The sequence below is a fragment of the Rissa tridactyla genome, chromosome 2, assembly GCF_028500815.1.
Source record: "Rissa tridactyla isolate bRisTri1 chromosome 2, bRisTri1.patW.cur.20221130, whole genome shotgun sequence".
Classification (NCBI taxonomy): domain Eukaryota; kingdom Metazoa; phylum Chordata; class Aves; order Charadriiformes; family Laridae; genus Rissa; species Rissa tridactyla.
The window spans coordinates 38,197,069-38,224,258 of NC_071467.1; the positions used below are offsets into that span (position 1 = coordinate 38,197,069).

General features: G+C 41.6%; 2 protein-coding genes, 1 long non-coding RNA gene and 2 other non-coding genes across 6 annotated transcripts; 4 read left to right on the forward strand and 1 right to left on the reverse strand.

Annotated features, from left to right (window-relative positions):
* Positions 1-878: 878 nt before the first annotated feature.
* On the forward strand, positions 879-7,265 carry TCF24 (transcription factor 24). Its single transcript, XM_054190237.1, has 5 exons — positions 879-957; positions 1,885-1,970; positions 2,947-3,042; positions 3,952-4,361; positions 6,514-7,265. Exons 4-5 carry the CDS (start codon positions 3,978-3,980, stop codon positions 6,625-6,627), a joined length of 498 nt encoding a protein of 165 aa, XP_054046212.1. The 5' UTR covers positions 879-957; positions 1,885-1,970; positions 2,947-3,042; positions 3,952-3,977; the 3' UTR covers positions 6,628-7,265.
* Positions 7,266-10,363: 3,098 nt separating this feature from the next.
* Positions 10,364-17,586, forward strand: LOC128904986 (uncharacterized). Of its 2 annotated transcripts, XR_008464718.1 has the most exons (6): positions 10,364-10,684; positions 11,528-11,641; positions 12,596-12,701; positions 13,132-13,285; positions 13,823-13,876; positions 14,974-17,586. It is a non-coding gene; the product is annotated as an uncharacterized LOC128904986 (long non-coding RNA). The 2 variants fall into 2 exon arrangements; XR_008464717.1 differs by lacking the exon at positions 13,823-13,876 and having other exon boundaries at positions 14,974-17,095.
* Positions 12,451-12,529, forward strand: LOC128906427 (small nucleolar RNA SNORD87). The gene has a single exon (XR_008465171.1). It is a non-coding gene; the product is annotated as a small nucleolar RNA SNORD87 (small nucleolar RNA).
* LOC128906426 (small nucleolar RNA SNORD87) lies at positions 12,975-13,053 on the forward strand. Its single transcript, XR_008465170.1, has one exon. It is a non-coding gene; the product is annotated as a small nucleolar RNA SNORD87 (small nucleolar RNA).
* MCMDC2 (minichromosome maintenance domain containing 2) lies at positions 15,262-27,109 on the reverse strand. Its single transcript, XM_054190238.1, has 14 exons — positions 26,304-27,109; positions 24,052-24,996; positions 23,811-23,941; positions 23,652-23,711; positions 23,131-23,326; positions 22,024-22,146; positions 21,726-21,833; positions 20,328-20,456; positions 19,571-19,802; positions 17,580-17,785; positions 17,082-17,248; positions 16,544-16,720; positions 15,908-16,050; positions 15,262-15,379 (listed from the first exon to the last, which is right to left on the reverse strand). The coding sequence occupies exons 2-14, from the start codon at positions 24,263-24,265 to the stop codon at positions 15,262-15,264; spliced, it is 2,004 nt and encodes a 667-aa protein (XP_054046213.1). The 5' UTR covers positions 24,266-24,996; positions 26,304-27,109.
* Positions 27,110-27,190: the final 81 nt, after the last annotated feature.

The following is a 27,190-nucleotide window of genomic DNA, read 5'->3' on the forward strand; positions in this document are numbered from 1 at the left end:
GCCCCTGAATTGTCCCTTCCCGGGACTTCAAATTATCGCCGAAGATTAAGTCCTTAATTTTTTTGGCTGCAAACCCGGTAACAAAATCGCTCAGACTTTGTTTTTCTACTGCGCCCGGGGCTTGATTTATTGTGTCTCTGTTATCGCGCAATCAGGCTTCGTTCAAAATGTTTTTTCTGGGCTAATTCTATACCCCCGCTATTTATTTTGACTGTCCCTTCTCATTAGTGTTACTAATTTTTAATCGCTCCCCGCTCACTTTTAAATCACCCCTCATCCCCTCCGTGTTTAAACCCCGCGTTTGGACCCACGCGTGTGGGTCGGTCCCCACGGGGCGGGGGGGTGGTCCTGGGCAGCCACGACCCGCTCCCACCTTGGCTGCGGGACGGAGCCTCGCCCGGGGGGGGACCTCGGAAGGGACCCCCCCTGCTGCCCCGGGAACCTCCGGGAGCCGGAGAAGCGGCGACGGAGTGGAGAGAAACAACTCGCTTTTAACAAACCGTCGCCTGAGCCCCCAGCCCAGCGATTCAGTTTCTCTCCTCCAGCAAAACCGTTACTTTATCCCAAGAAAAACAGCGGGGACGGGGCGAGGGGCAGCGCGGAGCGCCGAGTCCCCCCCTCCCCGCTTCCCTCCCGGTGCGGCGGGGCCCGGCCGAGGGCCTGGGGGCGACCCGCGGGCGCTGCCGGTACCGGGGCCGGCAGAGAGGGAGGCGATGGGCGATGACCCCCCCCCTCCGCCCCCGACAGCTCCGTGATTAATGAGCCGCCCGCCCGGGAAGGGGCGGTCGTTGCCGCCCGGGCTGGCGGGGGGAGAACCCGGCCACCAGGTGCCACCCGGCCCCGCCGCACCCACCGCCCGCCCCGCGCTATAAACGGCGCCGCGGGGCCGGGCGCGACGGGACGGACGGAGCCGCACGCACCGCACCGCACCGCACCGCACCGCACCGGGCGGGAAGGGTAAGTTCATCACCGGACCGGGGACCGCGGGGTTATTTTCGTTACCCGAGTTACGCCAAGGGCAAGGTCTTTTTAAAAACGAAGCAAAATAATCCAGATATACCATGGTTTCCTCCTCCGCCCCACCCCACCCCAAGGAACAAGTGAAAAGGCTGTGGAGAACTTTGAGTTTTCCACCTGTTTCTGTTCAGTTTGCGCACTCTGCATCTTTTTTCTTCCTTTTCCTTCTCCATGGGGCAAGCTGCCTTCATCCCCATTTCATTCACACAGAACACAGGACTAAAATAACTCTTACGCTGTTTTCTTTGCTAAACTAACTCGATTTCAAACCGATCGTGTCTCTGTAATGTCATGTAAAAACAGGAACGCATCTGCCTGCATTAGAAATACTGCAATAGAAATGCTTTAGAAATTGTATAAATGCTTTGACTTACTTTCACGCCCCCATTTCCAGGTCTCTGCACACCAGGCAGCGAGTGGGTCCTGCAACAAATATTCCAATTATCATAAAAACCCCAAAACTCTTCTTTGCAAAATTTTAATGGAGATGAGATGGAAACCGACTGTTGCCCAGAGACATTTTATTTACTTTAGTTTTCAGCAACGGTTTTTTGGGCAACTCCTCGCTTTACAGAGAGCGCAGCACCCAGAAAGTCACCCAGTGTGACGAGTCACGCTCCCCAGCCCCACTGCGGAGCGAACCCAATCCTTAACCCAGGAGCCACCGCATTTCAGCTACACACATGGACATACCTGGAGCAGATCCCGTGTTTCTGCGTACTGGACTTTCCCGGGCCGTTGGGTATCGCTGCATGTGCTTGATGGGAAAATCTAATAGTGAAGAAATTAATTCAAAGTGAAATCTCTCACCTCCACAGCTGAAATTTTGCCTTTTTTTTTTTTTTTTTCCTTCCTTTTTTTCTGCAGGCTCGGGATTTAATCTGATGTAGATGTGAAGCTCCTCAAACAGAAACTTCTACTTCAAGGGGCGCCCAAGGAAATGAGGTTTTTAGGTATGTGCATTTCTATATACTCTTATGTCACACAAAGTCATTCTAGCGCTAAATTTGGTTCTACCCCAACACAGCAAAACCCAACCTGTGTGTAAACCAGCCTCAGCCCTGTGTTTCAGCAGATGAGCAGGTATTTATACTAACCCAGTTGGTCTGTATCCGTGGGTAATTGGGATTTTTCCAGTCATCAGGGAAGAATTCCTTGTTTCAGTGGGATTTCGACGGGATGGCAAATGAGAATTCCTGCTGATACACCTGAAACGATAGACTCTGCTGCCGTATTTCATGATTATATTGAGAAGTGGCAATAGAGATGATTTTTTTTTGCCACTAAAATGCATCTAGATCTGACTGTGACAGTGAGAAAAACCAGAAAAAAAGCACATGGGATCTTTGTTACTTTTAAGTTAAACGAAATAGCCAGTTTAAGGACCGTTTTTCAGCCCTCACTCAAGACTAGCTCATGTAGACTTAATGTGAGTTTTATTTTATATGGGTCATAATTATCACAATAAAAAAGACTTTTTTCCTTGGATTACAGTTATAACGCACACGGAATATTTCACAAATAATTTCAGTCTAAACTGTACTACTGTTTAAGAGAAGATTACCGGATAAAACTCTGATTATCAGCAAATTAATCACAATAAAACACCAAAAATATTAACGCCTTCTAAATACCATCAAATTAGAGCACTGCAAAAAAGATTGTTTAGAAATATTTCCTCTTTTCTGCTATAAATCTTTGACTTGGTTCATTGGCTCGGGGTTTTTTGGCATTGTCAGCCGCAATTACACAGGGACATCAGCAGGACTTTAGCACGTGGCTGAAATGCTTTGCAAAATACGGCCTGATTTTTGTAAATGCAGATCTTCAGTCATTCACATGCATCAGTTTTATTTAATTTCCTAAAATTATATTATATTTGAATGCAATTAAAAGTTTTAATAGCTTGTTCTTGCCCTTGTCGTCCAGCTGGGCCATCACAGAAGCAGCTGCTCCCAGGACGTGAAAGCCGGGATCTGCCCGAGTCTCCTGGAAGGGCTGCTTGACCGAGGACAAGAGGGTCAGGTATTATTCTAGCACTTTGGGGAATATTGATTGAATTGCATTTTGCTGTGGAATTGAAGGAATTAAAGGACTGAGGGTTTTACTCCAGGCAGAGCTGCCTGACTGTCTTTTCTGGGAGTTGGGAAAAGACTTTGCCATCATTCTTTTCGGTTTTGCTCAAAAGGAGCATTTTGCTGTTGTTTTTAAAAGGTTCTTTTGCCCCCCAATGGCCAAAAGCCAGTTTACAAGATGCTTTTTATGTTTGAAAACGTAGAAGCTACAGGATAAGCACGGAAATTCCTGAGTAGCATTAGGGGTGGGAGGACAGAAGTCGGTTCCTGAACCTCTAAAACAGCGGACCGAGCTTTGTTCCTTCAAAAACTCCGTACCGTGCTCTGTGGCTCCACTCACTGCTGCACCTGAACAGGGTATTTTTCTTTCTGTACTCCATGGAGCACTGGTCACTTAAAAGACTGTCAATAAGATGATGGCAGGTAAATCGAAAAAATATACAGACGGTCCCACATCTGAAGTTATACAAATAATGTGTTTAAAAAAAATAAAAATAAATAAACCTCATCTTTAGTTGGTTGTAAATGGAAACCGCTGTGGCAGCGCCACTCAGCGCTGCCTGTTGGGTTTCCTCAGAAGAGCCGGGTGACCTTTGGGCTACAATTCATTTCAGAGAAATTGCTCTGTGTGTCATACTGTCCCAAAGGAATTAATCTTTACGAAGAGCTTAACTTCTGTGTGTGTGATATCAAATTGCTAAGCAGGGAGCGGAAAAGCCACTCGCCCAGCTGCCCGGCGGCGTCCTGGCTTTTCCTGGCAGAGGCAGCACTTGCATTTCTGATAATCTTTATTTTTAGAAAGCATTGGCTTCGGCATAGCGCGGGTGGCTGCCTTTAGAGATGCTCTTGTTGGTTGCAGGACCCTCCCTGCCGGGGAAGTCACCGATGGACTGTGGACACTTGGCTGAGAGCAGTGAGGAGGTCTCCGGCCCAGGCTCGGAGCCCGATTCCCTGCTGCCTTCTGCTGCCGGCAGCAATTCCTGCCCGCCCTCAGCGGCTGGGCAGAGGGCTGCGACATCTCCTGGCAGACCCGCCGCTGCCAACGCCGCTCGAGAGCGCAGCCGGGTTCAGACCCTGCGCCATGCTTTCCTGGAGCTGCAGAAGACTCTCCCCTCTGTGCCGCCTGACACCAAGCTCTCCAAGCTGGATGTGCTCCTCCTGGCCACCACCTATATCGCACACCTCACCCGCAGCCTTCAGGATGAGGAAGAGTCACCGGGAGAAGGCTTGGGTACCCTCCGAGGGGACGGATACCTCCACCCTGTCAAGGTAGGACAGTTGAGGAGCAGCTACCACCTTCTCTCAGTGAAGTAGTAAATAGGTGTTACAGATACTTAGATGAATAAAGATTTCAAGCTTATTTACCTTGCCAGAGGTAATGCATGAAGACTGCCTAGACTAACCGTTGCATCTAGGTGCTAGGGGCCTGATGAAAATGTCCTGGAGCTTTGTCCCTCCAGCTTCAGGGACTTGGCACAAAAATATCAAATATAGCATACGTCCAAACCTAGTGGGACTGGTCCCTCGGAAGTGAAGGCGGAGGGCAGCACCAGAGGAGTACCAGCACCTCCTCGGTCCCCATGTGGAAACCTTGGTGATGCCCCACCAAAGCCATCAGAACCGGCCGTAGGAGATGTGTAGGAGGTGATGCTGCTGTCCCATGGCTGGCCCTGCTTTGCTTCTCCTGCCGAGGCAGCCAAGGTATGGGAGGTGACGGTAATTACCAGCCATGTGTTAATTCCTTCTGTGAAAGTGCTTTTCTGATTAATTGGTTTAATCTAGTTGGTATACGCTGCTCTTGCTCTCCCCTTCATCAAAAAATAAATCATGCCGATGCAGAGGGGACACGGAAGGGGAGCTGCTCTTGGAGGAGACCTGGGGCTGGAAACGGTTCTCAAATGCCTTGCTCACTGACTGACAGGACTCAAATACCACCCGGTATTTTCTTTGGCTCTGGTCTCAGGGAGTGAGTTAGAGCTCTGGGGTGTTTTCTTTTTTTGTTTGGGTTTCTTTTTTCCTTAAGAGTTTGATGAATTCAGAACGATTTTAATTAAGATTAATTTGTGAAATAATCTGCAATTCCTGTAAAGTGACTAATGCACAGAGAGTTTCTCGTTCATAGTGTTGGTCGTTGTAAAAAGCGTGATGTGAACGTAGGCTTCTGAGGCCATTTAAATGATTATCAGGCTCATTAAGAAAGCAAAACCTTTATATCGATTAGAAGATGTCTATAATTTAAGACAAAAAAACCCCTTGTGATGTATTTCAAAATAAGTTTGAAGCAGCTTCTGTTAGTTCCCTTGGTCGGAGTGAAAGGACACAGGTCTCTTACGGTACTTCTTATCAGCTGCCAACTATTACTGGCAGAAAAGTACTTTTAAATAGTTATTACAGCAGTTAAATGATCCAGATGCACATTTCCCGGGCTACTGTAATACAGCAATACTGGATTTATCTAGCAATTATTTTTTTTATAATCTTATTTCTGTGCCATTTACCTGTATTTCGTTTTGTAAAGATTCTGTGAGTCTAATCAATCTTTCTAATATTCCTGGTAGCAAATTAATTTTTCAGTTGGCTCTAGATCAAAAGAGTCACAGATAAATCATAGTACATGCTTCAAAATACCCCGAAGTGCAGGATATGAGACAACCAGTACAGATAAGGACTCTAACTACATATATCAAGCACAGTAAATACAAATAGTGAGGACAGTCAAATATCCAAGTACAGCTGTGTGTACAGCGAACAAAAAACATGGTTAATGACTTTAAACTCAGATGTCTTATTGGTGATGAATTCATAACATCACACTTGAAATAAAAACACTGAATGAGATCGTACGGTCTTTCCGAGAGAGAATATGCTGCTGCTTTATGTCTTTAAATAGAAGAGCTGAGATTTAACTGCAGTATTCAGCTCCTCTAGTTTTTAGAGCTCTCTTTCATTACCCAGCCTGTTCCCAAAAGTGTCTTAAAAAACCCTGTATTATTTTGGAACAACGTGCTGGCTGTGTTTCAGGTGTTTTTGCATCCGATGCGTATGACACATCATCTTTTCAGACATCCACCTCTCTACTAATGAACTTGGCACATCCAACTGGAGCTGAGTGCTTCCTCCCAAGGGAAGGGCACCCAGCGGCGGTCACCCTGCAGCCACCGCGGGGCCGTTTGCAGTAACTTGCTCGGGTTAAGAAACTGGAGCTAAAAGAATAAATATTTAACCCAGGCTGAGGTTCTCTTACCTGGCTTCCAATGACGTTTTCCAACAAATGAGAAAACGGGATCTTTCTGGTGATAGCAACGGTTTTCCTATTTTCTCGTACTGTGATTCCAACAACACTTAAAGTTTTGCCGAGAACTGCATTCAGACTGCAAAGGTGGCGGGTGTCTCAGCGCTGTCCTTGTCTCTTCTCTTGCAGAAGTGGCCGATGCGTTCCAGGTTATACATTGGAGCTACGGGACAGTTTTTGACTCACTCGGCACAAGGAGACGGCACAAACCAAGGAGAAACATCAACAACTTCCCAAATCTAATCTCCCTTCTCACTTTAAAAAAAAAAAAGTTATTTATTACACCTTATATATATTTAAGTTAAAAAGTAATATCTACAGACAAACTAATTCCTGAAATACTGTTTGTAGAAGAGAAGGATTCTTAAATGTAATTAATACCTCATTAAGTTAATGTGACGCATGGTGGGTTTCAATCATAGAGGATGTTGCTGGGATCTGAACTGCGGGGTTGGGAGGAGGCGACGGGTCAGGGCTTCATCCTCCGGGTAATCTTAAATGTGTGTTGTTATCCCTGAAAACGCGGGCGGGTGTTCACCTGGAGTAAAAATGTGCTGAAATCTGTCCTGCGCACACACAGCTGTGCGTGCCGCAGGCACAAACAAACCGCTCCATACATTAAGTATCACTTGTATTGATCCATACGGTTGTGTTGCATGTTGCGGGGTTTAAAATGTGTGTGTTAGCCCCAAAAACTATTTGTCTGCTGAAGGAACCACAGTTCCTTTATCTTGTCTTTTAACAAGTTCATGCTTTGAAGCGAATGATCCCAGAGGGCTGGCTTGGTCACAGCACAATTTTCTTCTTCTATATTTAGGCAAGAAAAGCTGAAACTAAATGCACAAATGCCATCTGATGTATCTGTCCTGTAAACCACTGTACTTCCCATATAGTCTGTTATTGCTGAGGTAAACGTTTTATTAAATATTATTCAGTGGACATTATGTATTTATTGAGTTGCAAAATCTGTATCCGTTTCTTGTTGTACAGGACTGATAGTTTCTAATAGCAATATTCTGCATTTATAGTAGCTTCTTTCGGAAGACTTCACAGTTTAAGTTTTAAAATGACACTTAGGAAAAAAATAATTTTATTGCTTTCAATCTTGAGTCAAACTTGTGATGTCTTTCAGAGGTGCTGAGCACGCCATCGCACGTCACTGTGAGTTGAGTGTCCAGCACCACAGAACATCAGGCCTCCAGTGTAAGAAAGAGCTTGGAGCTTCCATTTGGAAAGAGCTGGACAAACCATGTAGTAAATCACGTAAAAATGTGAACCATCATGTGAAACACGGTAAAATCTGGAACTCTTCCAGCACCCCTGCAGCATTCTGAGCTTTTAGCGAGATTATTCGTTTACATAGTAAACATACTTGAAATATTCTAAATACATTTAATATATATATTTATTTTAGGCATACATTTCTTATCTAAAATTGTAGTGTTTTAATAAAAGATTATAATTATATAGCCAGAGCACCACTCAACACGTGAGCTACTGCATTTTGTGAAAAAAAAAATATAAAAAAATATGTAGACAAGAGCTGCTTTGCACAGACAAGTATCTACTCATAAATAAGAGTCGGACTTTTTAAAGAACTGTACTTTCTGTAGGAGCATAAAGGGGTGAGCACAACCTCTTATTCTTGGGAAAGCTATTTGTATTGAGAGATATTAATGAGGAGACATGAAGGAGTTGTAAAGGTGACAATAATAAGTAAGATGAAAGAGTGAGAGAACAGCGAGGGTTTCCAGGAGTACTTTGCTGTACAAGATGAGGGTGTACGACACAGGCTACACGTCAGACTGATAAATGTCAAGGAGCAACACAGGAGCACAGAGAAGTCAGACAAGTTTTGTATGTAACTGAGGTCTAAGTGAATGGCATCAGGTCAGGGGAAAAAGGGCAAGCGAAATCTCAGCCAGAAGTCAGTATCAAACCTCAAGCTGCTTCAGTGTAGCAGCCGTCTGATAATAACAAACAAAACATGTATGAATCACGCATACGAAATGGCATGGGGAAAACACAAAATGTGGTAATGTTTTGCATCAATTGCACGCTTTTACCTAGCACAGGGGTGCTGGTCACTTCACAGGTTCTTAAATAATACACCTGGGAGGGACAGAATTCAAGCAAGAAAAAAAAAAAAAAAGAGACACCCTGCAGTTTTTAAAGGCTTCTTCTATTAAATGTAGTTGAAAGATTCTGATGGCTTATTCATGAAGCAAGCAAGAAAACTGGATAGGAATAAGGGCTAGAAACATGGAAAGTTATGAATGGGTGGCACAGAGAAAACAGCTCTACTGACTATAATATGGGTGGAGTATTGACAGCCAGTGAAATGCAGCAGCAAAGACAGGAGCTACTTTGTACCCACGACGTTGGTATAAATTGTGGCCACATCCATAACAATGCAAAGACCTCCGCAGCAGTTTATAGACATATTAAAGGCCAGTAAGAATGTGCAGAGTAACAACAGCAGATTTTCCACTTCAGAAGAACTCCCCATATCTATGAGTTGGGATTATTTATTTTTCTGAAACAAATTATTCTGCGTCAGCTGCAAATTTTTATGCCTTTTCTTCCAGAGTCTGGACACCAGGTTAGGCAACCCACTTCCTTTGACCAGTGCAAGAGCTCTCGTCTTCCAGAAATTTACACCAGGATCCAAACAGATCCTCGGAACCTGTTTGCTTCAAACCTGATATTTGGATCAAATGCTCATTTCTTAGGAACAGTTCATATCCTTGTATACTGAAATATAATAGTTCCACATTTGGCACTGGAAATAAGCATGTATTTAGGAATAAAATTCTACAATGTTGACACATTGTTATCAAAAGGAACCATTCTTCACAGAGTAACTTAAAGATCTTCGCAAACCTCAGTTATTGTTATCACAGCTTTTCCTTCAGAGGGATGTGACCAGTGAACTTCACGCGGCCATATGCAAATAACCTGCCTACACAAAACCTGCTGCATACAGATATTTTTTTCCTCATACACACAGCTGTAACTACAATACTGTGCCCTCCAGCCATATATTGCTTTATCTTAACACATACCCTGCCAATCACTCCTTTTCCCCTTAGAGACCTCTAGGCCAATGTATTCATTGTGCTTGTGTAAAGTAAAGAATGACAACACCAAAAAAAGATGAATTTTCCACGGCTTTGACTTCTAAAAGACTGACTATTCAGTGAGAATGGAAGCACGTTAAGGTTGAAAACACTGGGTTTTATTAAGAATATTGTTGTATATAAGACACACCAAAAAGAAAATGGACGAGCTTCCATCTCAGGTAGTCTCGTTTACTTTCTTAACCCACCTGCAATAAATTCTTCGCTTTTCTGAGTGAAACCGCGACCCCACAAACTGTCCAAAAAATACAGACTGCCGCGTTGGCTGCTGGCTCCCCAGGACCCGGCCCGGCACCGGGGGCTGCAGCAGGAGCCAGGCCGGATCCCGGCCCCGACCCGGCCCCGGCGCTCCCCTCAGCGGCGGCACCTCACCCGGCCCCTCCGCGCTCCCGTTTCACACCAACGAGGAGCCACTGTGGGTGTTCCGCTCCCTAAGCCACACGCCGGGTCCCCTGCCTGAGCTCGGCCGAAACCGCCGCTGTGACAGGATTCCCGCGGCCACCGGCCTCAACGGGTTGGGCCGCCCCTCTGCCAGGCCTCACAGGGCCGGCGACGAGCGCTGCCGAGGCAGCCTCAGGGCGGGTGCCAAGGCGCGGGGGGCGCAGCCAGGACGGGTGTCCGACCCTCCCCCCTCAACGCCGCACCAGCCTCCGAACTGCCACCCGCGGCCCAACCACCGGGAACTGGGCCGGTCACCGGGAACGGGGCCGGGCCGCGCCGGATCGTGCGCATGCGCAGAGCCGCGCCCAGGGCAGGCACCGCCCCGCCGCAAAGCACCGCGGTGCCGCGCGGACTATTTAAGGAGATCCCTCCGCCCACTTGCCCCTTCCGCCCGCTGTGCGGCCCTGAGAAGGGAGGACGCGGAGACATGGCGTGCGCGGTACCGGCCTGCCGTGGGGCTCCGGCGAAGGGCGGCCGAGAGCCCCCGGGGGCTCCGTGCCTCAGGGTCCGGTCTCGGGGCGGCCGTGTGCAGGGCCCTGCGGCAGCGGCAGGCCGCGGACTGGGTTCGCTTCCCTTCCCGGGAGCGGCCGGGCTCCGACCTGTCGCCGGCTGGGAGCGGCCGCTGCGCTCGTCGGTGCGAGCACATGCTGGGCTGAACAGCAGAGCCATCCCTGATGGGTGCTTTTCGGTGGAATTGGAAGTGTTCCCTGCTGTTTAATGTAAGAAATCCAATTCGGGCATTTCAAAACGATATATACAATCTCAGTAATTGACGGGACGGCGTGCTGGCACTGTTTCCTAAACAGCATAAGCCACCACTTGAAAGGTTGTAAAAGTCACGCTGTTGTAGCTGTGTCCTGGTTTCAGTTGCCGCCCATCATGGCTGTGTGCCACAACGGGCTTAGCCTGGGTGCCGGAGTGGATCAGTTCTGGCTGACGCTCATTAGCCACGCAGGCTTTCAGGGACCCGCGTGTGTCTTGAGACAAAGAGGGACCTAATTAGTATGTGCCGTGCCACTGGCAAGCCGTGGTGGTTACTTTGAATTATCTCTTGGTTTGTCAAGTCTTCAAAGCAGTGACAGATTGGACATCCAAAGGGACTTGGGTTTGCTGATAAATCACTTTCATCAGCAAACACATGTCCTAATTCTAAAGATAAATTACCTCTTTTTGCTTTGGGGAATTTGGCAAGTGTTGTATGGTGACCCTGACCATGCCCTTTTTGGGTTGTCGGCATGGATCCATAGTGGTGGGTTGTGACGGGGCAGGACCCCGGGGGTCTCTGTGGCCATGCTCTCCTGGCAGGGACACGGCCCCAGTGCTGACCTGAATTAACAGATAGCAAAACTCATCAGCAAGTTCCCCAGAGCGTGTCACGTTAATGAGGGTTAAAGGCCGTACCCTGCTGCGGTACTCCTCTCCCCAGCGATGGTTGTTCGTTAGGAGCAGTGTAATAGCCTTGCAATCAGTCATTTTTCATGCTGGAGCTTGCTTTGAGCAAAACAGTCATGCCTCTCTTTAACCTGGATCTCAGCTGATGCTGCCTGTGCTTTTCTCCCCAGGTAATAAAGCCAGCCATGAGGTTGCCCGGTACATTGGTATTTCTTTGACTGGTATATTTTCTCCAAGGAAGCAGTGATGCTTTCTGCTCCTGGCTCAGCAGTTCTCCAAATCAGGTATCTTTTTCTCTTTTCATTGTTTTAGGCAGCAAGTGAAGTTGAGAGATTAATTTGTTACTGACTTTGGGAATCTTCAATCTGGACTCTGCCACGCTGTTACCTTGCAAGCAGAAAGATGTCACGTGAATTCTAGAGCTACAGAAGTAATTATTTCTTATTGTACTTAAAGTTGGGGAAAGCCTCCTGAAACCTAGATCTCTAAAGCGTTTTATGGCTTGTAAACTCTCTTGCAGATGGAACAAGGAGGAATATGATTGTTTATACGTGCAGGGTTAAGAGGTTGAAGCTCTAACAAGAGGTATTATGACAGCTATAAAACCTCTAAGACTTGCTCCCTAGAACAAAGGGGGTGCAATCCCAGAATCCCAAAGGAATCAGGGGGGAGAGGTTTGTAATGCTACCAGAGCATCCAGTTTTTAACTGGGGAGAGAACCAGGACTTCTGTTTTGCAGAATTAACAGATGCTAGTTGGAAGTGAGAGACTTAAGTGATGAAAAGTGTGTTCAAATCGCTATCCCTGCTGGCACTTAGCCGTTTTGGCCTGTTGGAATATATTCCAAAGGGAAAGGCAGTGACCTTTGCCTCTAGAAAGATACTTGGCACCTGGGGCTTGAATATAACAACATGGAGGGGCTTGTGTTTTTGTGTTCCTGGCTATACTGAATCCATTCTGTGCTTAACTGTTAGAAACAGGGTGGTTCTTCAGTTCATAGAGACACATCTCTTAAAACAAACTTAACACATGCCCTTGTGTTTGGTACCTGGAAAAAATTACACCAGTCTTACCACAGGCAGGAGAACTGTTTGCTGGCATAATGATGATAACTCTTTGCCGTTTACCCAGCTGAATTTTGTGATGAGCAATGTTGTATCTGATGTGCCAGCTAATGCGCAGGATTTTTCCAGTTTGATTTGCTACCATCGTTTCTGATTTCATGTATTCTTTTAAAGGTGCTATGACATCAGATGACCTGCTCCCCTGTCTTTGAGCCTTGTGTGTGCGCATACAGCCAGCAGTAGGCTCCATCCACTTCTAGAAGTACGGGTGTTTAAGAAAGTAAGTTGCTTTTTTATGTCAGCTGAAGGTGCGGCCTGTTAGTCAAGGACACTTTTGGCCTACTGACTGACTTTACATCCTTTACTTGTTGTACTGGTACTATCTTCTAATTTTTGCTTAAAATGGAAGAATCTGGGGAGAGGTAAGGATAAAGAGTTGGGCTCTTTTTGCAGACTTTTTTTTTTTCTTAGGATGTACATTCCTTAATGTGGCTTGTCAAAAATAGTGATTTATAAAGGAATTCTATTGTAAATCTGTTCTAGAAGTAATCTTGCTGGCATAATGATGAAATCTTTGCCGTTTACCCATCTGAGTGTGTTTTGATGTGTATCTTTGAATCTGAAATGCCAGTGAAGTTAATAATGCTGTATATGATTGATTAAGGGTACAGAAAACTGACTGACTTATTTTGAAAACTTTTTTTTTCCAGGTTGAAAACAGCAGCCTGAAATGTGGAGTTTTAGTGCACTTGAAAATGCTCTCATGGCCCTTCCTGTGTCTCAGAAATACTGCTTGATTCAATAGTAAGGCAGAGGAGTAGCTGTCAAGTGAAAATGTGTGAATAATCCTCAAATGACATTCAGGTGAGAGTGTCACTCTAGAAAGGGAGTGGATACTCTTAGAACTTAGTATGAATATTTGAATGTACTAAATAAATTGATCAAAATTGACTAAATAAAGGGTTAAAACATGGAGGGAAAACTTAATGTGTTATCTTGTCTAAATTAGAGTGTTTTCAGTGTTAATGGTGGCAGCTTTTCTGCTTATCTTCAAGGCAATGTGTATACGAATAAAATCTTGTATTTCTATGTTCAGTGACAATGTTTTGTTGTGGCTATGTGAGCAGTAGGACCATGATCGTGCTGGATGACATCCTGGGTAGGAGTCACACCAAGCCTTTGCTATTCAGCTTATCCAGATTGGACCATTTTTCTGCCTTTTTTTTTTTTTTTTTTTTTAACATAGACCTCTTGGATGTAAAACTTGCTCAGTATCATGTGTACTGCCATATCCTTACTAGGAAGATAAAGTACAGGAAAGTCCATAGTTGGAGAAGCATACTGTATCTCAGACATCTCATTTTCTATCTACCACACCATTCTTTACATTTGTTATTGCAGTGATGTAGAGTTGAATTCACTGAGTTGCCTACCTACCAAGTAATCTAATAACAGGTTGGTTTGGTTTTTTTTTTTCACTTTGCGCTATCCCCTGCACACTCTCTCTCTATATATAAAGTAATGTGGAAACACTGGAGTGTTTTTTTCAGATTGCAGGAGCACACCACCATCCTGGTCTAATACTATGTTGCTGTGATGTAAAACAAAGACAGAGAACATCAAGGAGTATAGTGATACTTTTATACACTTAAAAATTTACAGGACATGAGTAATAATTTAAGAAAGTTAGCTTACACTAGATAAAAGTTTTAACGTACTTCAAAACTATTTAACCCTCAGTGGGTGACACATCTGAAAAGAAGCAACAAGAAAAACTGCAGAGAGGTGATGTCGTTGAAATGAAACATTAGACTCTAAACTCATGGTTTAATTGTTAGTTGTAGTCTCACTAAAAACCCTGCTTTTTACTCCTGTCACTTAACTGGATGAACAGCGGTAACCAGGAAGAGAAGTTCAGGTTGTGGGTTTACTCTGATGCCATGGCCTCCCACAATGAAGATGTCACTCCTCCCTTCAACAACACTTGTAATTAAATCTTTTCAACCATGCTTTATTCCTTAGCAAAACATCACTGAACTGTCTTACAAAAATATTAAAAACCTTCTTAGTTGTATGTTTCTAACTGCAGTCTCTCAAAAAGCTAAAGTAGGAGCCTCAGGTTTTACTTACAGAGTGGCGTTTTCACTCTTCATTAGTGTTAATGTGAATTCCTGGGCCATATGCCCCAATAAACTTCAGCAGCTGATGGTGACACTGCATGAGGTAACTATCTCTCTGTTGCAGGGAGTTTTCATCACTGAGGTCAAATGGAAATACAGGATTTGGTGCTATGCATAATGCAGACTTGCCTAAGCAAAGAAAAAAATAAAAAAGGCTTAGACTAAAAGACTTGAATAGCTTTTGCTAGGACTTTGAAGGAAAAAAACAACTGTGACACAAATTATGTAGTAATGCAATCTGGTATGTTACTATTTTTAAGTGTTACATGATAATTCTTGTCTCAGTGCCAAATTCGTGCGTGAACAAAGTGGATTGTGATACTAGATAAACAAAAAAAACCCAAACCCAACCCTTGTCTTCTGTTTCCCCAGGGAGAGAAATCTGTCTTTAGTTTAACCTGGACCAGTGTCAGCGGAGCGCTGCCTCAGATACGCCAGCATGAAGAATGGAGGCTTGGGGCTGGCCTGTGGCCTCCGTAGGTACAGCACTGAGACTCTTTGCGGGAAAGTCAACTGACAGACTTTTCTTATGTCATCAACGGTGGAAGTTGTGGACTCCAATTTGAAAAGAACTAACTATTACTGCAATCGATTGATGTAACTTTTTCCAAACTGACAAAATAGGAAAATGATGTACCTAAGACTAATGACCAAGTTATATTAATTACCGTGTTTTAGTGTAAGAGATGATTCAAGTAACAAGATGGCAATCAACGCATCTTCCTCAAGTACTTTCTTTCTTAAACTTAGTTTAGTATGAGCCTTAGACAGTGAGATCCTAAGAGATGAATGTAAGCATGTTAAACAAAAAATACTGCAGACATAAATACAATATGTATTGCACTGTTTCAAGCATTGCTGTAAATCGGAAGTTAACACTGAAGTGGGTTTTTTTCCATACTTCAGCTGTGTAAACTTCCCACAAATACTGTGCAGTTATACTTCTTGACAAAGTACATATTATTATGCATAACTGTGCTATGAAAGCAGTAGAACTTGGCATAATACCTATTGGTAATGTTGTGGGGTTTTTTTGCTTGCATAATACAAAGCCGTGATAATTTAAGTCCCATTTTTCTAGATAGCTTTAATAGTGATAATTGTTTCTTAAATCACTGGGTTGTGCCTGGCAAAGTTCTTTTTTTTTTTTTTGGCATTCATAAATGGTAAAGAAGATTCTTTATGCTTGAACTTTTCAAAACTTGAGTCTTGTCTAGATTTCTATTTAACAAGCTCTTGAGCAGGTTAGCACAATTTCTATTTGAAATGTAGATCTGTTTCCTTTACTTTGAAAAGTGGGACATACAGAATTTTTAGTGCAGATGTTGACAATGTTGATCCATGAATAGAATCTCTTCTCACTCTGCGACTTGCAACATAGTAGCCCTGAATGAGGTTTTCTGCTTCCGAACTCAGTTCAACATGAAGATTCTTAGCAAACAAAATAAACTAGAGAGAGGGTATACATTTTAAATATTTAACTGGAAAATAAAGAATTTACATTTTTCACACCTTTTAACATACCAGTGGCATAGTAATATAGTTTGGACAATATATTCTGCCAATGTTTTTTATAAAGAAAGACAGCTGTCACCATTCAGTTATGCATCAGGATAGATCTTGGATACTAAACACAATCATCTGTTAATTATGCTAGAGATATTGACAGTTTGTTTAGAATGGAATATTAACTTTTACTATGGATTATAAGGTATTCTGGTAAAAAATAGGTGCTGGAGTTCTGTTCTCATCTGATCAAACTGAATTTATTACGTTGGTCCTTTTGAAGAACCGAAGCTAATTTTATCAATGATCCTTTTTAGTGCTAGTGGCAATATGGAATATGGCAATCAGAATGTGCAGAGAGAACCTTCTGATTCCAGAAATAGTATGACATTCCCAAGTACAATGCATTTCAAAATCACTGGGTAATATCTGTTACCTCCTCATAATCCTGCATTCTGAACTGCTGTGAGACTTTGTACAGCACGGCTTCAGGATTAACGGCTTTTTTCAAGGTATGATGTACGACAGGAGAAGACAGTCGGCACGAAGGAAACTCATTGTATATCAAAAGTCCAAAAACATCTAGAAGATTAGGTGGAACCAAACTCAAGTCCTAAAGAGAAGACCCAGAGAAAGAAAACAATTATTTTAGCCTTTTGGCTTGTAGAAACATTGCAGGTTTTTTTTCAGTCTGAAATGTTCAATATCAATATATACTGAATCCTGCAAAATTATCCAATAAATTTTGTTTCAATAGTAGTTGTCAAAAGCTATTCTAAATAAAATAAGTTATACCTTACTTTGGGGAAAGCTAGCTCATTTTAGAAGATACTTGATTTAAAGTCACTTAAGTTGTGTCTTTTTGGGAAATACTAACAAATTTGATTGTTTTCGTTATTTTATAAGTTGAAATGACCATAAACACAGATGACTGCTATAGTACAGTTACTGTCATAACAAGGCATGTGCTTTACCATCTGTCCAATTAAAAAATTATCCTTTTGTATATGTTTCTTTGAGGAAGAATCCACATCTACAAAAGACCAAAAATTGGTCTGAATTGAAATAGTAACTTGTTGATCAGCTTCTTCTCCATACTTCTTCCCAGGAATGAACACGTTTGTCGTTCTGCTCTCTAGCACTAGGACAGGACAAAACATGTCAGTTAGTTAAGATAATTGATCTCGTTTAACTATAAATTCTTGTCCCCCACACACATTATCTGAAGTCAGTCATGATTATGTATTTCACTGAAATGTCACGATCAATGGCTCTCTGTAGTGGAGCCTGTGTAGTAAATGTAAGCTTATAAGACCTTGGCTCTTTTGTCCTTGTTTCTTACGCAGAATGGTTAAAAATAGCTTATAGATTTTCCCAGCATTTGAGGGCCATAAGCTGGGGAACAAACCTAGCCATGAGTTCGCATGTTTGTTTTGTTCTGTCCCCTCATGTGTTTGCAGGTGTGAAATTACCAGACTGTAGAAGTTCAAGTTTATCCTTTTTATGTGAAGATAAGTCTCCTATGTAACAGATACCACCCTTAGCCAGCACAGCACTGCAAGCGTGAATACTGGCCCTTCCAGTTCCATGTTTATCTTTGGACACAGACGGAAAAATTTCACTGGAAGGTGGGTGTCGGATACCACGAGGCAGAAGACATATGCTGTAATTCAGAAGCCTAGAGGATTAAATAATTTGGTCAGTCACAAACGGTTAAATTATTGTTCAGTTTTTCAAAACTTTAATAATGATACTATACTTTATACTGGTGTTTATATATATTCAGACTCACTTAGCAACAACACACCACCACCCCCCAACAGAAAATCAGTGTCAAAACTAAATATTTAAAGTAACTTTGAATACAAAGGTAGAAGTCCAACCTTTCCCACCAACAGCTGCCAACAAGACTGTATTTCTTACGGATTTAACAATGAGGCAAATCATGGTTTGCAATAGAAGTAACTCCTAGGAAGTCAAAGTCGTCTCATAATTTAACATCATATTGTTATCTCCTATTCTAGAGAAAATTTTCTAGTGATTTAAAAGGCTAGAGGATTAGCAGTCTTGGCCATCTGGGAAAAATGAAAAGTCTGGGAACTTGAAAGCTCTGCCTGCCTGGGTTAACATCCCTTCCCCCGACCCCTCCCAATCTTTTGGAAAAAGCGCATATAGAATTTCTTTTTCATGCCCTGTACTATGTTCCTTGGCACAAAAAGGTTGCAAATTGTCTGTCTGGTTCCACGATCAAAAGCTCATAATGATTTTAAGATGTCAGAGCACGATTTATCCTATTATTAATAATGGATAAAATTATTAATTAAAATTAATAATTATTAACAGGCTATCAAATTGATAAAATTATTAATAATTATTAATAAATAGGCTATCATACCAATAGAATTATGATGTAGGAAATGCCTACTTTGACAGGCTACTGACAATAAAATACTATGTGCACATGCAGACGACACACATGACAGAACTGACCAAGATTTACAGTGTGCAACTGTTTTAATATTAACCAGATGTTTTGATTCTCAAAACACTCTCGAGTTCCTATGATTTCTCTTATGAAATCTTACTCGCGACCTGGGGAAAAGTGTCCTGCAGCCCACGTTTTTTTCAAATTTGAACTCATTTCTACCGATAAATTTTGAAATTGTTCAAGTATTTTTTCCACAACTAAAAATACCAATGAATTTGCTCTCAAATAAAAATAAAATTCATGCCACTTTCAAAATAATATTTTTCAAAAATAAAAACGAAGCCCTGTTTTGGGTTGGGAAAAGGGAAAGTAATTTTATTTAAATTAATGCAAATTTAAAGCTGTGTACATTGTACTTTTCTGCAGTGTATGTGAAAATGTGTTAGCGGTTGTGTGAAGGGGTAAATACATAAAATGCATAAATACAGAAAAACATTTTGTTAAAGGCAACAACAGCCAGATTTTTGACTCACTTGTAAAGATGTACATGACTTTTGATACCTAATCAGTATAGTTTTTATGAAAAAGAGTGACAAAGTTGTAAGTATGTATTTACGCGCTGCTTATTAACTGAAAATGCTGATGGCTGGGAAGTGGTGATGAAAAGGCTTAAGTGACAAAAGAGTCCTCTGCTTTTATCATTACCAGCTTCTGGGACAGTCTTCAGTTTTGATTTTAGAAGAACGTTTTGTTTGAGCTCTGCTAAACAGTGCTAGTGTTAAAACCTTATTGAGATCATTACAAGAGTGTTAAGGGGTTTTATTATTAGTGAAGTTCTGATCTAGATATATCACTTGAAAGAAATAAAAATGTCCCACAGATAAAAAATTGGGTATTTTTACCAAGTCGGAGCCCTGTATATTCTTTTAAAATATAGTCTCTTTAGCCTTTCACGCAAGACTGATCCTATTATCATCTTTGAAAATAGTCATGGTTTTAATTCTAATTTACATGAAAAATAAGGAATCTCTTTACCGATCAATGACTAGTGTGTCACTTGTCACAATCAACAGATCCAGATAATCTGCATTTTCTTTTTCACCTGTCTGTACTAGACTCAGCAATATTGCAAGTTTAAGAGTATTGTAAGTGCCTGGTGGGACAACTTGAGAAGCAAAGATATTGGCAAGGATGGCAGTAAACCTCCAGCATGAACTTGAAGTCAGTGAGAGCAGATACTTAAAATTGTCACCGACAAATGAAGGACCTAATTAAAACAAAGCACAGGTTAACAAACACTTCATAAGAGAGCTATGTAGATATATTAGAACAAGTTGCCATTATAGTCTTGATACAAAGCTTACAAAGAAGGAATGTTTTTGTTACTAAGCACAAATTCAGAATGTAAACATCTGGCACTATTAATTTTACTACTAAAAAGGTAGCAGACGTGATCTGCTAAAGCTGATAGAATAAGAAAGGAATAACCAACTGAAATATCGGGTTCATTTAATGTATGATTTCGAAGTACCTTCCAATGGATAGGAGAAGTTGGAAAGAGAAGATGAAGAACTGCAGTCAGTAATAGTGTAGTTTCCCAATGTATGGAAACTGGGCAAAAGAAGATATTCTCAAATAACAATAACATACATTTCAGACTGTAAAAGGGAAGTCCCAGAGTGGTTTTGTAACCTGGACCTCTAGATAATAGAAAACTGGACCAGTTCTCAGGATTTTGTTCCAGAATGTTTTCCAACTTTTTTTAGTCAATTTTTAAAGGGAACTTCCTTACCATTTGGTTTACAGAGCTCTATGCTATTGACTTCTATACATGCTGTAGCTTGTAAGCCATTTTGTACAGAAGCTGGAATTCCTATAATCTTGTAGTGGTTTCCTATTTTCATTTTATTGGTGAGTTCATCTAGAAATAAAGAAAAATAATAAAAAAAAAAGTCGGGGTGGGAGGGGGGAGACAGGAGCCTACAGATGTGTTAGGGCATAAAAAACAGTTTTAAAGAAGTGGTCGGAAAACTTTTCTTCGCATTCTGAACAATTTGATTTTATGATTTAATTGCAGAAAACAAGTTGGATACCAGGTTTGCCATAATGAACTAGGGTAAATGAAGCATACAATTCTAATTAATGCAAAAAGTAAGGAAGGCACACTGGGTGAGGAAAAGTAGATTCTTGATAAAGAAAATGGATGATGCATTTAGTTCTGCATTGAAAAGAAAATGAGCAGTTGTTTGCAAGTATGTGTTCCTTTTCTGAAATTTGTGGTGACACCATCATCAGTTACTATCCTATAAAACATCAGAGAAAAAAAACACAGTAAAAAAAAAAAAAAAGATCCAAACTAAACAGATTTCAGAGACACACACAAACAGCTTTGGGAACCTTTGTATTTCTGTGCATTTAAAAAAAAAAAAAAATTACATTTATTGTTTGGAAATGAGAGTTAGGTCCAACCAAATATGAATCTCAGCAGTAAGACCCTGTCTAATCTCATTGATCCCTGAAGCCAGTGGAAATATAGTGCATGCATAACCCATAGATTATGTTTTATAACAATATACATATAGTGTCACTTTTAAAATGTTTCTTATTATCTTGGAGCTATTTAGTTTTTAGAATTGTATGGTGGTGTTTTTTTGGTTTTGGCTGGGTTTTTTAATTTTTTTTTTCTTTTTTTTAAGAGAATGAATGAATGCATGTTGGTGAGTTGTGATTTTAGTTGGATAGTCACATTAGAAATTATTTAGTGTTTGCAGTGGAACGTAGCGGTAGCCAAAAACCCTGATGGAATGTGGAAAACAGCTAGATTGAGGAAGGATGTTAAAAAGGCATGAAGTTAGTACAACACGGTATGAGCAGAGGAAGTAGAAAGGAGGAAAAAACAAGCTATGGTTAGAATGTGATACTGCAGAGCTGGCCAGGGGATTTTATTTAAATGAAGCTATAAAAGTGAACACAACAGTTTTGCTGTGTGCACTCTTTAATCACCTGTATATACTGTTTAGTCACCTAGCTGATTTTATATATTTTTTTCCCCTAATTTTATTAAAGAACTGCAATATAAATTATGACTTTCACAATTTTATCCAGAGAAATGGACCTATAAGAAAAATGCAAGGGATTATTACAGTTCAATTCTAAAACATTTTTGACAAATCTCAGAAATTTATCTTACCTCTCAAGAAAACTGTAAATGTCTGAATCCTGAAATGTGATTTATCACTGGAATATCCTTTCAAAGCATTGAGAACTTTTGCATCGATCATTTCAACTATTTGTTTATCTTTCAAAACAAAGGCAAAGAAAAGGTTAGTTCTCTTGAAAACAGTACAGTTTTTTTGGGTTTTTTTTTTTTTTTTTTTTTAAATGACTGGTGTATTTTGGAGCTTTTTCCACTTAACTATTTTGTTTACTTATTATGTAACGAAAGTACGAAAGTAATAGATCTAAAAATAAAACTACATAGATCCTACCACCAAGTACTCTAAATTTCATGTCTTCCTGCAGTGGTGAAGAACACAAACTACACACAAAATCATTCCTCACTGTGGCAGATTCCGTAGCTCCAGGCATATGCACTCTTATGTACCTAAACCCTAAAAAAAAGTTACCTATTAACTTACCAAACATTTAGAATGAGTACATGGCTTTCATTTTAAATTTCCCATTAAGAATAGAAATGATTACAATACTGGTCAGTGAAATTCCAGATTTGTCATGTGTTTCTTCAGATGATCATTCGTTCACATACCACCCATCCACTCAAGTGATCTGTATAATTTATTAGAGGGCGACCACAAGATGGCAGAATTTCCTATTGGACATTCCCAAGCGGAACAGCCCGGCTTTCTGAGCAGCAGGAGCGAGCAACTGCAGCTTCCACTTCGCGTGGAAATGGATATTCATTGTTAGAGGTACGTGCCCTCATAGAGACATCGTTATGATTTATTCTGCAGTGCCCTAACTTTGGCATTTGACTTCTCTCTTACAATTTTATGGCCTTTGTTACAGCAAGGAGCAAACAAAACAGCCTTAAATGTACCTAAGGCCTAATCCTGCAATGCTACAAGCAGTTCCGTCATTTTACTCAAAGAGGTAGTTCCACATAAGTCAGGCACTCATTAAAGCAAACCTGTTCTGTATTAGAAGCTTTTGATGGTCACTCGACCATACCGTTCTGTGGTATTTTTAAAGAAACAGAAACAGTTTCCAAGGTGTGTGTGCGGGGGAAGTCTTCTACTCGTATAGCTTTTTTTCTTTCAGATAATTTACTGAATTATATTGGTGACATATCTTTTCTCACATAAACTATCTTCAGCATTGGGAAAATGGCTGGCTGGCATAGCTGTGCTCCTAAAACATTTAGTAATGCTGAGCAACCACTGGCAAGGTCCGCTGCTTTCAATTAATAAAAGTCATGCTGTGCTCATTACAAAAATGTCTGCATAGGAAAATGCCTTTTCATGCCTTTTTCATGCTAGGTTTTTAATCTCTGTTAAGTTATCAAAATGATTAAGAAGCTTTTGAAATAGTAATGTGGTTTGTTTTTTTTTTTGTTTTTTTTTTTTTTTTTTAACTACCTTCAGAAAATGGACAGGTTTCCTCAGTACAAAGAAATCTTGCTCCTTGGGTATATTTTGTTACGCATCCCATTGCAATTGCTATTCCTTCAGATATATAAAATCTCTGAGATGTGTAATTAAAGGGAAATGCAGAAAGACTGAGAAGATAACTTGGTAAAGGTGGCAAATGCGTTGGTTTCAGCAGTATGCTAATCTAACAAGAGACACAATTACATTAGTACCATAAAGATATATTTTTTTATTTAAAACTATTTTAGTTATACACAATGTGATATATAGCTATTAGAAAAAAAAACTCAGAAACACTTGAAGTGTAAGAATAATTCAGTTTCATATTAATTATCTCAAAAGTTTCACAATATGGTTGGGTGAGACTTCCAGCTATTTTTAATTACAAATAATACTACAACCAGGGGGAAAATTAAAACTGAAGAGCTAATGCAAAAATAATATTTATTAATACTTCACCATACTTACAAGATTTAAGATCTAAATGGAGGGAAACAATGCAGACTCACCTGGTCCTCTGTCTGCAATTGTTCAATTAATGATAATGTCTTAATAGCTATGAAACATACCTATGATTGAAAAAATAACTTCATTTTAGAAAGGAAATGTCCAGTTAAAAATCTAGAAGATGTACTTTTGTCTACTCTTGTCTATGAATACACACTTACTGACTGAAAAATCTGTGCAGCTTGTATGGGATTATGAAGAATGTAGTTTCCAAGAGTTGCATCTAATTCAGCAATATCAGAAGGATTTATTGAAATAATGAAACGATAAACAGCATAACTTTGTTTTGAGTCTGTAGGTGCAAGAAGTATCTTAAATAAAAATAACAGATTTGTGTAACATATTTTTATGTTACACACTAACATAACATAGATATTTAACAGAATATCTATTGAGTAATACCATTATATTTTTTGCAATCATGCACGAATTTCTGAAGGCCACCGCTTCTGTCAAGGTAAACAAGGGAAATTTCCCTCATTTTCTGTATTTCTTGATGCATCTTCCAAGAAAGATCTTTGCGCTCTTTATCAAAATGTTGGAATAAACTGTGAAGAAATGACGTTAGAACTGTCCATACTATGATAATAATAAAGGTGTGTATTAACAAATCCATACAAAATTAAAAAAAAAAAAAGTCTCTTTTCTCCAACTATGCAATTCGTTAAGGATTTTTAAGATACCACCATTCAATTTAAAGTTCTTTCCAATGGCTGAAGCATACTACATTCCCAAAGTAAATTCCTGAAGAATGCTCTAGCATTTTCTCAGTGAATTATTTCGCTGCCAAATTCCCTAATCCATGAAAGTAAAGCTTGCATTTAATTTAACCTCCCCTATGTGTTTTATAGGTATAATCAGCCTATCAAAAGGAAGACTTAAATATCTCCCTTATCTGAGAAGTCTGTTGTAGCTGTTAAAAGTGTGAAACTGGGCAACATCTTTAAATCTGACTTTCTTACTCTGCTGTTACCTCCTGTAGAACCCACTTAAGGTGTTGATCTTGCAAACGCTTATTTCCATCCATGTACACAGAAGATCAATTCTGATTCCCACAGATAAAACCTTCACAAGTACAGTTTTGGTTTGGGGGCTGACCGTGCTCTTCAGTGCTGTTTTCATTGTGTATTATCCACACCTCTGTGATTAGAAGCATGGTCTTTACTGAGTTAAGTCTCATACTTTGCTGAATTTAGATGGAGAATTACTAAGGCCAAAATATGGCATTTTGTATATACATATCTGTTTTACCGTCTTACAGATTTTCTTCTACAAAGTGCCGTTTGTCTTCTCTGTAGATCACCAGTATGAAATGCCACTTCAATCTTCAAAAATATATTTAGCTACCTGGAGAAGAACAAGACAAAGAGTTATTGGGCTGATGAGGAAGCAATGCTCATAGCTCATGAAAGATCCCTCTGTGAACTCTGTAGTTCTTCAAGCTTTGGGAGGACAAAGAGACCAACATCTAAGAGAGGAGTAACTGGATACTAGTGCACCAGCATGCACACAGTGCCATGGTTTGCGGCTGGCGGAGGTGTTTAGTGCCCTGAAGTAACAAATTTTAAGCACAAGTTGAAAGAGAATTTATAGTAGGAATTATTTTTTTTCCATTTTTCTTTAGGATTACTCCTACACGATTACTGCTCCGTCCTTTAAATCTTCAACAAGAAGGGATTAAAAGAAACACGCACACAGATCCACCATATCTCCCCGGACTCTGCGTTCCCTGGGTTAGAAGGCAAGGACACCAAACACAACTAGGAGGGTCTAAGCTATAGCCCAGGTCGTTGTGCACCAAACACTACTGTCACCTAAACTTCAGAAAATAAAGTCTGACCAGTCCCAGTACTGGGACGACCGCCTTCCCCAGTGCCCCCACAGCTGGGTAACCCCACGCAGCTGCACTCCAGCGTGGGACACAGCACGATGCCTAAAGCCACCCCCCTGGCTTCAGACTCCTGCCATCAGCATCCCCTCATCACAAACCCCACCAGCACTCTCCTTCAAATTCTCTCCAGGCTTCCTATGCCCCTCTGCGTCTGCAGCAACGGGCAGTGAGGGCCACCAGGCTGCCCACACCACAGCAGAGAGAGGGGCCATGGCACCTTCTCTTTACAAGGGCACTGGTGTGCCTTCAGGAGAGGCGAGCAGGGACATTTATGGGGCAGTGGGGAGGGGCTCGACAGCTGCAGAACGGGGCTACCGAATCTGCTCCCTCAGCTAGCACCCACCGGGCCCAGCAGCACCGCGCGGCCCAGGTGGGAAGGGCCACAGAGCTCCCCTCAGCCCAGCATCTGCTTGCCCCGCCGGCCGCAGCCACCCAAGGAGGCCATTACCAGGCCCCTGAAGGGCAGCACCAGTGCTAAAACAACTCATTTCCCCCTGCCGCGTGAAGACAAGCCCCAAGCCCACCCGTCACCCACAAGGCCCACCAGCCGCCCACCTCTTCTGGATGGCCACCCCCCTGAGTGCATGACTACTGCGGGGTGCACTACCTTGGCTTTACTACTGCCACTAGAAAAGCGCTGTGTACTGACAGCGTAATCAACACCAAAAGACAATGTATTTGTAAAACCATTTTCTCCCTTTCATTAATATAATACTGCATATTTTACTGCTGCCTTTAGCATGCCAGCCATCTGCAAACTTACCTCCCAGGACAGCACCTCTAAACTCTCTTTTTCTGTCCTCTTTCAAGTCACGTTTTTACAACTGTCATGCATTTCAGTCAGTCCGTCTTCCTGTTGTCTCTCGCTCTCCTCCCAGGCCAAGAGGCCAGAGATCAGAAAGGCGGCACCGCTCCTTGGCTTCCACAGCGCTGGGAGAGACGACCTACTCCTCACGGGGCTCAGCTGCACCTCTGGAAGGGGAGGACAATCCCCTTTCGCAACGGACAGGTGAAAGCCCCTGCATTAGTCACAAAAAGACACACTTTTACCTCCCTTTATTACCTATCTGCCAAAACAGGAAGGGAGTACCACAGGTGGTTCCTGTGTTGGTTCTTCGACAATCTCCTGTGTAGGCTTCACCACAAGTGCTTCAGATTCCACTTGTCAGCTCAGCAGGGGTGAAGGGGCTACTACTGTAGCCTGAACCCAGCCATCTTACTCCGAAAAGCAGCATCATGAAACGCAGAGAGGTGCGGAACAAGAGCACTAGATCCTGAGGTATTGTGAGGCTTTACTGCCTGATGTTGTACACAAAGCCCGTTACCTTCAGAAGTCCTGATCTGACCGAGGCATTCCATAAGATGAACTTGTAGTAGAAGAAACAAAGTGAATTTAAGTTTTGCGAGTGATATGTTTAACACATTCACGCTTTGCCAAAAAGGCAGAACCTGCTAAATGAAAAAGCTCAATAAGCAATTATTAAGCTGCTTTCCCAGAAATAACTTCAACTACCACTGCCATCTTTTTATATATATTTTTATATATATATTTAATTAAAAGAAAATAACCCCCAAATTTATGACTAAAAAAAACTCCAAACCAAACCAAACCCCCTCACCCAGTCAGGCAGCTAGGGATAGGCATCTTGG

Bases quoted from the DNA above. Each gene is read 5' to 3' on its own strand.
- TCF24 (XM_054190237.1), top strand. From the start codon at position 3,978: ATGGACTGTGGACACTTGGCTGAGAGCAGTGAGGAGGTCTCCGGCCCA. The intron at 4,362-6,513 runs GTAGGACAGTTG...CTTCTCTTGCAG, and splicing joins GATACCTCCACCCTGTCAAG to AAGTGGCCGATGCGTTCCAG.
- MCMDC2 (XM_054190238.1), bottom strand. From the start codon at position 24,265: ATGGATTTGTTAATACACACCTTTATTATTATCATAGTATGGACAGTT. The intron at 22,147-23,130 runs GTAGTTAAAAAA...ACTTTTTTTTAG, and splicing joins AACCTGTCCATTTTCTGAAG to GGTTTAGGTACATAAGAGTG. The intron at 20,457-21,725 runs GTAAGATAAATT...CTTTATTTCTAG, and splicing joins ATTTACAGTTTTCTTGAGAG to ATGAACTCACCAATAAAATG.